The 11,530-nt window shown below is 44.8% G+C and overlaps 2 protein-coding genes across 3 annotated transcripts in view; both read right to left on the bottom strand.

Moving 5' to 3' along the window:
- rmc1 (regulator of MON1-CCZ1) overlaps window positions 1-7,761 on the bottom strand; it is a 12,873-nt gene extending 5,112 nt beyond the window's left edge. The window contains exons 1-17 of the mRNA XM_008296598.1: window positions 7,552-7,761; window positions 5,798-5,874; window positions 5,380-5,464; window positions 5,235-5,291; window positions 5,056-5,142; window positions 4,188-4,328; window positions 3,887-3,990; window positions 3,709-3,798; window positions 3,314-3,419; window positions 3,111-3,219; window positions 2,985-3,029; window positions 2,856-2,909; window positions 1,840-1,968; window positions 1,445-1,551; window positions 1,239-1,358; window positions 283-360; window positions 32-136 (exon numbers count right to left, since the gene is read on the bottom strand). Of these exons, the coding sequence (XP_008294820.1) occupies window positions 32-136; window positions 283-360; window positions 1,239-1,358; window positions 1,445-1,551; window positions 1,840-1,968; window positions 2,856-2,909; window positions 2,985-3,029; window positions 3,111-3,219; window positions 3,314-3,419; window positions 3,709-3,798; window positions 3,887-3,990; window positions 4,188-4,328; window positions 5,056-5,142; window positions 5,235-5,291; window positions 5,380-5,464; window positions 5,798-5,874; window positions 7,552-7,662 (1,605 nt within the window). The 5' untranslated portion in view covers window positions 7,663-7,761. The remainder of the gene's footprint in view (window positions 1-31; window positions 137-282; window positions 361-1,238; window positions 1,359-1,444; window positions 1,552-1,839; window positions 1,969-2,855; window positions 2,910-2,984; window positions 3,030-3,110; window positions 3,220-3,313; window positions 3,420-3,708; window positions 3,799-3,886; window positions 3,991-4,187; window positions 4,329-5,055; window positions 5,143-5,234; window positions 5,292-5,379; window positions 5,465-5,797; window positions 5,875-7,551) is intronic.
- A 639-nt stretch (window positions 7,762-8,400) lies between these two features.
- Window positions 8,401-11,530, bottom strand: part of riok3 (RIO kinase 3 (yeast)) — a 12,034-nt gene continuing 8,904 nt past the window's right edge. For both annotated transcript variants that reach the window (XM_008296597.1, XM_008296596.1), the window contains exons 11-13: window positions 11,301-11,390; window positions 10,317-10,430; window positions 8,401-9,152 (exon numbers count right to left, since the gene is read on the bottom strand). In XM_008296597.1, coding sequence (XP_008294819.1) covers window positions 9,036-9,152; window positions 10,317-10,430; window positions 11,301-11,390 — 321 coding nt within the window. In that variant the 3' untranslated portion in view covers window positions 8,401-9,035. The remainder of the gene's footprint in view (window positions 9,153-10,316; window positions 10,431-11,300; window positions 11,391-11,530) is intronic.

The following is an 11,530-nucleotide window of genomic DNA, read 5'->3' as shown; positions in this document are numbered from 1 at the left end:
AGGGGTCAGGGTTAGGGGTCTTCAGACTGACCAGCGGCTTGGAGTCGCTGAGGACGTGGTACTGCAGGAACTGGTGCAGCATGTAGAAGAGGTTGTGCTGCACCAGCGTCTTGATCACCAGCTCGTACAGGTAATGCTGCAACACAAAGGGAAGCACCACCGTCACTCCTGCTGCAGGTAGCAGGTAATCATTTCAAGCTCCTCTAAAGTGCGAGTGTGCGTGTTGGAGGCGGAGATGTGTGAGCGTGTCCGGTGAGGAGGCGCCGCTCTGCTCGCCGTTACCTGGACGGTGATCTGGTGCTGGTTCAGGGAGCGGATGTACTCCATCAGCACGGCGATGACGAACTTGTGGGAGACGCCCTGCAGGACGACACACGGCTGGTTATTACCACCGCTTCACACCTCGACGCGTTCAAACCAGGTTCCAGCTGCTTTCATTTCAAGTAAAAACATTTCTAAGTGAAGGAATAATTTCAGCCTGAATCACGTATCCGGAAGCAAAAAGGTTTGGAAAGATTCAAAAACATGATTATTTTATTTATTACTAACTGTGACATTTGAAGATCTCACACGTCGCTCTTGAATCAAACTCGTCCGATTCCAAATTATTAGAATATTTCCTGTGTTGTTCGTCTTTGGTGACAGAAACCTGAACAGTTAAACCAAATGATTCCATCTGTTTCTACACCGTCTAGTGAATAAAATCCTCTGATCCAGCTTCACAAATATTTTCTGTTTTCTTTATCTTCCGTCACAGGAAACAGAACAAGTTGGTGTTTTTTCGTAACTTTATCCAATAAAATCAAAAACAAACAGTCAAATAAGAGCAAAAACAGTCGTTACTGGAAACAGTTTCTCCAAATGTCAGAGATAAGACCTACATGTTGGAGACCATCAGAGGATTTTAACCCCTGAAGCCTCACTGGAGAAACAACAGCGACCAAAGACCAAAAACCTTCCGACTGCAGCTTCACAAAGTGGAACATTTTCTGATTTCTTTGTCTTCTGTGACAGTAAACGGAATAATTTGGGGTTTTAGAAACTTTATCAGACAAAAACCAGAACCTGGGAGCTTCTGAGGATCGTTGTTCAACATCTTCTGACATTTATTCACTCGTTGGGAACGTTTAGTCGACAACAGACTGTGTGTTGTTGTGTGTTGTTGTGTGTTGTTGTGTGTTGTTGTGTGTTGTTGTGTGTTATTGTGTGTTGTTGTGTGTTGTTGTGTGTTTCTGTACCTTCCTCTCGGTGAACGACGACAGGACGTGAGTGTACATGTCCGACTGGTCAATGACCGCCTGGGTTCTGACGGGCCGTTTCTGGGCGGCGCTGCCTCGACTCGGTCCCGACTCCATCGCCTACAAACGCACAGCGCGCGTGTCGTCACCGCTTTCGCTCACAAACCTTCAGCAACAACAGAACGACGGACAGAAACGTGACTCACCACGGTGTAGCTCTGCTCGGCCTCCAGGTATTCTTTATACACCTGGTTGAGCTTGTCGAAGACGGTCGCCACCACTGGAAGACTTCCCTTCTCGCCGCCCTCCAGAACTACGACAGAAGGTTAGCCGTTAGCGTGATGCGAGGACATGACAGCGGGTGGCTATTTAACAAGTACCACACTGGGCAGATTATAGGAGTTTATTGGGCTAGAAGTTTGGAAAACCGAAGACGAGCAAGAAGGAGACGAGTGAGGGAGGCCACCAAGACACCTACGACTCCAAACTCTACATTAATGTGTTTAAAAACTGCAGCCAAGTCGACTTTACGTCCACGTCAGGCGTCACGATCTGAAGACTAAACCTGTGTTTTGTGTTTGATCTGTTGAACGCAACGTACTCTGCAAGCAGACCGACAGGATGACCATCTTGCAGTCTCTGCGTCGCAGCAGGAAGTCCATCAGCTTTCCTTTGTCCTGCAGCAGGTTGACTGTTGGAGGCAGCTTCACCTGCAGGTACCACAGGTAACCTGGAGAACAGGTGAACACGCAGACGTTCATCAGCAACAAACTTATGACTGATTAACTCGCTGTAGTCCACTACAGGGTTGGGTGGCTAGCCAAGCGATACTAGCAACTAGCCTACAGATCTAAGTGACTAGAGAAGCTAATTGCTCCAATAGTCTAGGGATCTTAATAGCTGGCCAAGGGATGCTAGTCGCTAGCAAAGTGATTTAGTTTCCTAACCAGGGGTGTAACCTACAGATGATAGTCGCTAGTCTAGGGCTCTTACAGGCTAACCTGGGCATTTTAGTGATTAGGACGACGGTTACTAGCGTAAGTATCTTAGTGACTAGCTTAGGGGTGCTAGCAACTACCTTGAAATGCTAACTACTAGCCTAGGGATCTTTGTGACTAGCTTGGGCATACTAGTGCTTTGACTTGAGATGCCAGTCACTAGACTAGGGATGCTAGCTGTTACTCTAGAAATTCTAGTCGCTAACCTATTGATCATAGTGACTGGCATAGTAGTCGCTAGATAAGAAAAGCTAGCTGCTGACCTAGGTATCTGAGGTATTAGCCCAGGAATCTTAGTGACTTACGTGACTTAGTGATTAGCCCAAGGATGCTAATGACTAGCCTAGAGATGCTAGTTGCTAGCGTAGGGATCTAACATACTAGTCTAGGAGTCTTAGTGACTAGGCGACTTAGTGATTAGCCAAAGGATGCTAATGCCTAGCCTAGAGATGCTAGTTGCTGTCCGTTGGGTCTAACCTACGAGTCTATGAGTCTTAGTGACTAGGTGACTTAGCATTAAGCCCATGGGAATGACTAGCCTAGAGATGCTAGTTGCTAGCTAGGAGTCCTATTTCCGGGACACTGTCATGCATGTTTATGTCGTCAGTCCTTGACATACCTTCACTGGCACTGATGATGATGTCGGGCTGGAAGACGCTCCATGAGGACGAGTCTACGGAGACTTTCAGGAAAACAAACCCTCTGACTCACAGAACAAACCAACAGAACTGCTTGAGTTTAAGGATACAGAGCTGACACGGCACCGGAGGCTGAGACGGGACGACGGCTGGACCTGCAGAGACGAGAAGGATGGATGACGACCACTAGGACAGAAGAAGTTAAGAGCTAAACTCCGAGTTAGGAGGAGGCGTACCTGCCAGTGGTATCCTGTAGGGGTGTATGGACCTGGCAGGCAGGACGGGCTGGTGGGTGTTGACGGCACAGTCGGGTTCCTTCAGCTTGATGTCGAAGATCAGAGACGTCTGAAGCAACAGTGAGGAAACACCTCGCACCGTTAGCAAACCGCCGACACGTCTAACTCGTTCATTGTGACTCACGTATTCCTGCTTCACCGACCTGAGAGCTCTGGTGATGGACCACCACCAGGTTGTCCACGATGTTGAGGGCAAACTTCCCCGTCGTGTTCAGCTTCAACACGTGACTCTTCTTACACGCTCCCTCCCTGGAAACACATTCAAATACCAGTCAGTCAACCAACCAGTTAGTCAACCAATCAATCAACCAACCAACCAATCAACCAACCAACCAATCAACCGACCAATCAATCAACCGACCAATCAATCAACCAACCAACCAACCAACCAACCAACCAACCAACCAACCAAAACTGGCAGATTTCCAGATAATGTCACTTTTCCTACAGAAATCATCTTTACAGGTGCAGCAGTCAGACAGCGTTGAACACTGAAGATGAATCGTCATGACACCTGCGGGGCGTCGGGTTGGCTCACCTGGGCAGGTGGTACAGAACCACCTCTGCACTGGGGCTGTTGGCTGTTCTCGAGTGATGCTTCAGATACATCACGTACAGCTGACCGTAGCTGCAGAAGGACAGACGGCGGCGTTCAGACAATATTTAACTCCACGTTTAAGCAAAAAAAATAAAAATAAACTGAGCCTGTGACGTACATGGTTGCCATGGCGATGTCTCTCTCCGACAGGCTGAGTTTGGCGGGTTTGGGGACGACCGGCAGCTCGATCTCAAACTTGGACATCTTGGACATGGTCCCGTTCTGAAACACAACAAGCAAGACGGAAATGATCAGAAAAACAACAAAAAGAATCGATTACAAACCACAGAAACTAGTTTTATACCAACTAGCCAGCGAGACATCATGCTATCTCCGCTAACTGCGCTAAAGACATCCTGTCCTGCTTCTGTAACGGGTGAATCTGTTCAGCGACGGATCAACAGTTTATCTCGTCTTACTCTGAAGGCGAAGGGCTGCAGGATGTTTCCCTGCACGGTGGTGGACAGCAGGATGACGGCGGTCTCCGGGCAGTACTGGTACCAGTTCACGTTGATGCTCTGACTCTTCAGCAGCTTCAGGCTGCGTTTGTCCGGAAACACCTGAACACAACACAAAGACAAGCCTCAAGGAGCAGACAGGAAGTAGCTCGTCTCAGATTCTCACCACGATAAACACCAAAATAAAAGTCAGGGTTGCTGTGAGGGGGCCACCAGAGGACAGCAGGGCCATAAACCTGATGTGGAAGTGGGATTTTCACAGTAAAAGCTCCGCTGTGGCTGGTGAATGAAAAAACGCTTGTCAAGTATTTATGTGGATTTTAGTAAAAATTCCAAATGTTGCCTGATTTGTCAATTCAAGTCATTTTTTTTTTTCATACAGCACATTTGAAATAACAGTCGTTCTGTTAAAATGCTTCCCTACAAAAAATAAATAAAAAAATATTGCGTTTAAGACCCGTCAGTTGGTCATGGCGTGATTTTATACGTTAGGGATGAAAAACCCGACAGAAGCTCCAGGTACCTGTCGGATTTTCAACTTTCTTTTCACTTTTAGTTTCATCTGGAAAAAACAACCAAATTTATTTATTTACGTTTAAAATCGGGACATTTAATTAAAATCACTTTAATCTACAAAAAGCAACCGTTTGCTTCGACCAGATTCTGTAAAAATGTTTGAAAAAAATTGGCGTTCTTCGGCACATCTGAGACGCTTCACGTGACTCGGCGGAGAGTTCGATGTCTTCGGCTGAGCTGCAGGCAAAAACGAGACGAGAGATCAGCTGTTCATTTGCCTGCTCGTCGACCCGGTTGGCCCAGCGCCGGTTACCTGGTAGAACTCGATGCCCTGGTCGGTGATGAAGACGATCTCGTTCCAGTTGGTCCAACAGAATCCCAAAACGTTGGCGTTCTTGGTCTGCGGAGGAAAAACCAAACAGCTCAGCCTCCTCCGCCAGCGCTAGCCGGACGTGTGACGTCGCTAAGCGGCGGGCGGCGGCGGCGGCGTACCTTACACTCCTGAGTGAACTCCGTGTGCGGGTAGTCGGGGATGAAGTTGATGAAATCCTGCAAATGCACATGAAAGCGGTTAAACGATGAAAACACATGAAGCCGACTGTGAGGAAGGAATGGAGGGAAGGAGCCGAGGACTCACCACAGACTTGGAGGTTCTCTGCACCGCCAGGATCTTATTCCCAATAGAGAACTTGATGCACTTCACTTCTCCTTTATCGTCCATCCTGGGCGCGAAAGAAAAACCACAAAATCACTTGTTTTAGTGACTAAATCAGAAACAGTCCTGCTGAACTGGAATCCGTTGAAGTTCTTCGTCCGGCCTGGAGCTACAACTTCTGTGAGGACTTCTTTCATCTCCTGCTGGTTCTTTTTTTTCCCAGCATGAAGGCAGCAGGTTGAAAACTCATGACTGATTATTTTTATTGATTAATCGACTAGTTATTTGATCTATACAATCGTAGAAAATGGTGAAAAACTGTCACTCAGTGTTTTCTGAAGTCAGAGATAACACACATCTCGTTTATTATCCTGTTAGACGCCTGCGTGAGCCGACGTACCTGAACGCAACGCTGCTCTTGTCATCCGGGCCTTTGACCACCACACCTGTGGCTCCACCTGAACGCACCGCAAACACCTGAAACCATCACAGCAGACCGGAGAGACAACTTAGAGCTTTAAACACACATGTGAAAGATCCCACAGAACCCTTTTAATGGTGTTTATTCTACTTTTGATTCTGGATTTATTCGTTTAATCGGCCTCCGTTTAAACTCAGAAAAACACCCCAACGCGGCGACTTAAAAAGCTTCAAGACAAAGTGTAAAAGAGACATAACGCAATAAAGAAAAACTCATCTGGACACAATTAAATGAGCTAAACAGAGAATAAATACAACAAAAGAGGAAAGCAAACGTTACGGAGCAGCTTCAGGTGTTTAAAGCTTTGATCCAATGAACAGAAAAGTCTTCAGTTCTCAGTTTTACTGCATTAAAGTACAAATACGGAGCCGAGCAAGAAAATAAAAGATGTCAGCGCACAATGAAATATTAAAACAAGAGGTTTTAAAATCAAATTAATTGACCAAAACAAGAACAACTGGAGGTAAAGTCATATAAATAACACCTGAGTTAGGGAGAAAACGACTTATTTCAAGCTGAAACTGAAGCTGCAGCAGAATTCACTCGTTGGTTTGGTAAAGATTTATAATAAAACACAGCAGGGACATAATGTAGGAGCCTTTTAAACAAATAAAACCAGTAATAAATGTTAACACAGTCAGAAACAGAGCCGAAGGCGTAAAAGTGATGATTTATGTACGAAAGCATCACTTATTCCTGTAACAGAAGCCAAGTTTGGGTCACATTTCACTTTGGACGCCTGACATTTAACAGTTAGCGTCTCGCTGATTTAAATTCTTACATATTTGTGCTCGTGAACACTTTTAAAACTTGTACCACATGAGCGGAGACTTTTACTTCAAGTAACATCACACAGGGTGGAGGAAATCGGACGATTATTTGGACAGTTTGTTAAACTGCTGCTAGCTTTGATTTATTTTTATTTATGATGCACGAGAAAATGAATCACAGAACAAATCCATTATGATGTGGACATGTTGGGATGTTGTAATTAAACTAACGAGGAACATTAAAGACGCAATAAGTCACTTTAACAGACTGATAAAGCAGCAAAACACTGCACAGGAACATGAATTACTACATATAATACTATAAACACTGCACAGGAACATGAATTACTACATATAATACTATAAACACTGCACAGGAAAATATTTTTTCCTCCAAAAAATCGACACACTGCACAAGAAATCGAAATACTGCATATTATAAAATGAAGTATTGCATATAATAATACAATTATTGCATAGGAAAGGAAATAGCGCACTTAAATTAGAATATTGCACAAGATATTGAAAAAAATACAGAAAAATTACAGTAAAAATTACAGTTAAACATTGCACATTACAACAGAGTGTTGTAATCAAAGCCATGAGGAACAATAACGTGTTTATGTTCACAACATCGTCATTTTAACGAAGCAGCTGTTCGTGTCTGAATGAAGCTAAAGTTGTAGTTTTGCAGAGTTTAAGCTAGCTGCCGGTTAATTGGAAATAATCGCTCTTTTATTACAATAAAAGTCAGAACAGCTGCTAAACTCTGACGGAACTCTGTTAAACTACGTCTTCTTTAGCTAAACGTGTCGCAGGATTTTACTGACGCCGATATTTGGACGTTTTTGAGGCTCCAAACTGTCAGTTAGCATGCTAGCTGCTAGCCGCCAACTAGCTCACCTGCTTGTTAGCTTCGTCGAAGAAGACGTTGTTGACGCTGGACGCGTGCTCGAACTGGACCGGGTTCTCGCTGAGCTCCAGGTAGTGCTGCTGCTGCTGCGGCTCCGCCATCCTCACACACCTGTCCGGCTCCGGCTTTCACCGGCGGAGCAGCGACTCGACTGACGGGAAGCAGCGGCGGAGCAGCGACTCTGGAGGGGATGCAGAGCGCCGGATCTCCGCCGCAGACCTTCACAATAAGAGCGGGGCTTCACTCTCTGAAACAGGATAGAATAAAAAGCTTTATTAAGTTATAGTTAAGACCAGATAAGACAAAATAAATCAAGACTAGACAAGTCAAGTCAATCAGGAACAAGTAAACTCAAAGCAACATCAGTGGAGCAACACGTCCTGAACTGTGTCTGAATGAGAAGTTTAATCACTGGAGAATCACGTCTTTAAATAATTACGTGAAATGAAGCAAACATTTTGCAAATCGAACATTTTACAGTATTCAACAGTTAAGAGCAACAATTATTCAAAAAATAAAAAACTAATCAAACATTTTAAGATAATCAACAAAATCACGTGACAGACTCAGTGTCCAAAGAAAAAGATGTTTCAGACCTTTAAACTTTCAATGCTTTAATATAAACTAAAGCGTGACACCAGCAAGAACACTTGGTTTATTTTCATGTTTTGAACAAACTCGAGGTCTTTTCTTTTGAAGGCGACAAACAGGAAGTTTGTTTCCAGCTCTGCCAGTCATGTGACAGCGTGTGGATCACATGCTTCAGATTGTAGTTTGTGGGAAACAAAACCAAAGAAACTCAAGTCTGGTGACTTCAGTGAACAAAAGAGGCCACAGAGGAGTTTCCATCGTCATCTTTTATTGTCATGAATCAGAATAAGCGCCATAAAACCAACATTTGTTTCAGCCCCGACAAAAACACACAATAATCTGAGACTCCTGGTACTAAGAAGCACACGTATGATCTCCAGCTTCTATGTTTAACTACATTTAATGACATGATGCACAAGGACCTTCGTTCCGTCTCCTTTTTAATCTCCTTTAAGACCCGACGGTTTGTGATCGTTACGATTTCTAGCTGCAGCTTTGGTTTGTCGGCAGAATAATAAAATGAGGATAAAAACGGTTTAAGAACCACCACCATCATGGCCGACGTTAACCCGGTGATCCTTTAATAAACCTGTTGCGCTGCCTCCTTTAAGAACTCGGCAGCAGGTGTTGGAGAACAAAGCTCAGCTGGTCCAGAATAGTGAGTTTGATGCGCTACGATTAGAATTAAAACACCGTCAGCGGCAGGAAGATGATCTCAGGGCGTCCCCCCGCGGCCAGGAGGTGGCGCTGCGTCCGGCCGGCTGCAGGAGTGTTGGGTGGTCGGGGGGCTGAAGGTCCCGGAGGCGGCGCCCTCCGCTGGGCGCCTCCTTTTACAGCGTTTTCAAACGGATTGTGAAGAGACAGCGAGCCGGGCGGGCGTGCGTTAGTCGTCGGCGTCGGGTTTTAACGGAGGAGGGCCGCCGTCCTCCGTCGCCACCGGAAACGTCTTCTTGCCTCGCCGCTGCACGTGGTCCTCGTTCCTCTTCTCCAGCGCCACGATCTGGAAACAAGAGAGACGTGTTTAACCCTCTGAACCCCCAAACTTCAGCCAGAAACTGTAGAAATCCTCAACTTTCCAGCGGTCCTTGAACTAACCACGTGTGAGACTGTGGAGAAAATTAATTAAATCTTCAAAACATCTTCTTTCTACTTGTCTCGTTTAAAAATGAAACCATTTGTGAGTTTTTTTTATTGAACTGCAGGAAGTGTTCAGACGAAAAACTATCAAAGCATCTGGATCATTTCATCTCACATCAGACCGTCAGAAGCTTTTCTGCTCGACTGTTTCTGAAACGCTTTTTAACAAACTACTGACAATTATTTATTTTTAATTCTACAAACGTTTATTGTGCTGCAACTCGCCAAACCTGCTCAATCAGTTATGAAAGTTCCACCAAAAACAACTTGTTTTTTATTTTCGTGACCAAGTATTTCAAATTAAAAGCATTCAATGTGTTTGTTTTGTGACCTGCAGCTGCGAGTTGTTCAGAAAATATCACATCATCAGGTTTTTGTTAATATGAGCTCAAAGATGGAGCTTTTCCTGATTTAATGACATGATGAGAAATCAGGTTTTTATCTTTCATAGTTTCTCAGATGTTGTCGTTCAAACGGCTTCAAACTTTAAAATAAAACCTGCTGAAAGTCGGTCGATGAGCACTTAAAGACAAACTTTCAGAAAGCATTAAATACATGAACTTATATTGTTAAAAAATCAAATAAATCAGAATTTGTTCCAGAAGAAGCCGATTTTAGATGGAACCATCCTATTTGAGGCTTTTATTTTGAAGGGTGCAGCTTCATGTCTCCTGTTTCAAGGAGCCAATTTCAGGCTTTTATTTTGAACACATCCTGAAATATTGACTTTCAAACAATTTCAATGTGCAGAAAACTGGCGAACAATTTCATAATAAAAGCACATCTTTAACTCTGGTTTAGGATCTAGCCGGGCTAACGAGGCTGCAGGTGGAGTTACTCTGGGGAACATTTAGCTTCAGTCCACCAGGATTTCCTCTGACTCCACATCTCCACCGCTCATGCTCCGGTTCTGCTTTAAACTGATCCGACTGACCAACACGAACTCCTCGTCGCCTTCAGACTAAACGCTGTTCTGCGCTAAAGCCGGCGCTCAGCTGCTGCGACAGCCAGACGGGTCCTCGGTTACCTCGGCCATGAACTCGGCCTCGTCCTCGGCGCCGACGGGGATGTTCAGGCCGGACACGGCGTTGAAAAGGTCGTAGACGCTCATGGCCTCGGTCACGCCTCGCTTCTGGAAGAACTGGAGCACAGAGAAGGAAAAGGAGGTGAAGCCGACAGTAAACACGGCACCGGTTCAACATTTAAACACAACCTGCTGCTTTGATTCACGTGTGGATGCGTCTGCGTCCAATCCTGACTGTCGACTCTTTGATGATGAACTGATCAAACGTTCTGTCCGATCCTTCAGTCTGGAGCTGATTCATTAATTAACAGGCTGGTTAATTATCACGACTGTTTCCAAGCAGAAACCCCAAACAGGCTCCTCCATCTCAAACCATCAACGTCCTTCAGCTTCAGCAAACATTCAAATTTCAACGACATCTGTGGAGTTTTAGCCGATGAAATATTTTACAAGATACTTTTTTTTAAAATAAAAATTGCCCGTCGAGTCACTTTCAGCAGTTTCTTTTTCTCCTCAAATTAAAATCTGAGGCGGTTTGAACAACTGTGTCCATATTTTATGCTATAAAAAACTCAGACAGATCAGAGACGGTCGAGCAGAAACTGGGTCTGAAAAGTTGCGAATTTCAGACGGAACGTTCGTATTTGAGGCTCTTATTTTGAAGGCTGCAGCTTGACATTTTGTGCTTTAATCAGCATTAATTTAAGGTTTTTATCTTGTGTAGTTGCTCAGATATTGTTGACATTAATTTTAACGTGAGAAAAACACCTGCTGGAGGTCAGTCAGTTTTTTAAACTCGTTCCATGTTGAGCTCCGATTTCACAGAAACCAGTTTAAGTTAATGATGAAAGACTTTCAGGCAAACGACAGACAGTCGATCAGAAGCTGTTTTCTGCTCCAGCTGCTTAAATGAGAGCTTCTGTTTATATAAACAAACATGTTTGAGGTTTTTCTGACTTTTTAACGAGATAAAAAAACGTCCGTTACCGTGGCGACGTTCCTGCAGTCCCTGAAAAGGAACTCGAGGCCGTGAGGATGGGTCGGCTCGATGGACTGGCTCACGTCGATCAGCCACACCTGCCACAGCGAAGAGGAAAACAAGACGGAACCATCAGAAGAACCGGCAGAACCAAAGGAGAGGGAACAGGAAGTCAGAGGAGGAGAGGGAACAGGAAGTCAGAGGAGGAGAGGGAACAGGAAGTCAGAGGAGGAGAGGG

This window comes from Stegastes partitus, unplaced genomic scaffold, assembly GCF_000690725.1.
Source record: "Stegastes partitus isolate 25-593 unplaced genomic scaffold, Stegastes_partitus-1.0.2 Scaffold1137, whole genome shotgun sequence".
NCBI classification, from domain to species: domain Eukaryota; kingdom Metazoa; phylum Chordata; class Actinopteri; family Pomacentridae; genus Stegastes; species Stegastes partitus.
This window is presented reverse-complemented; position numbering and strand designations above follow the sequence as displayed.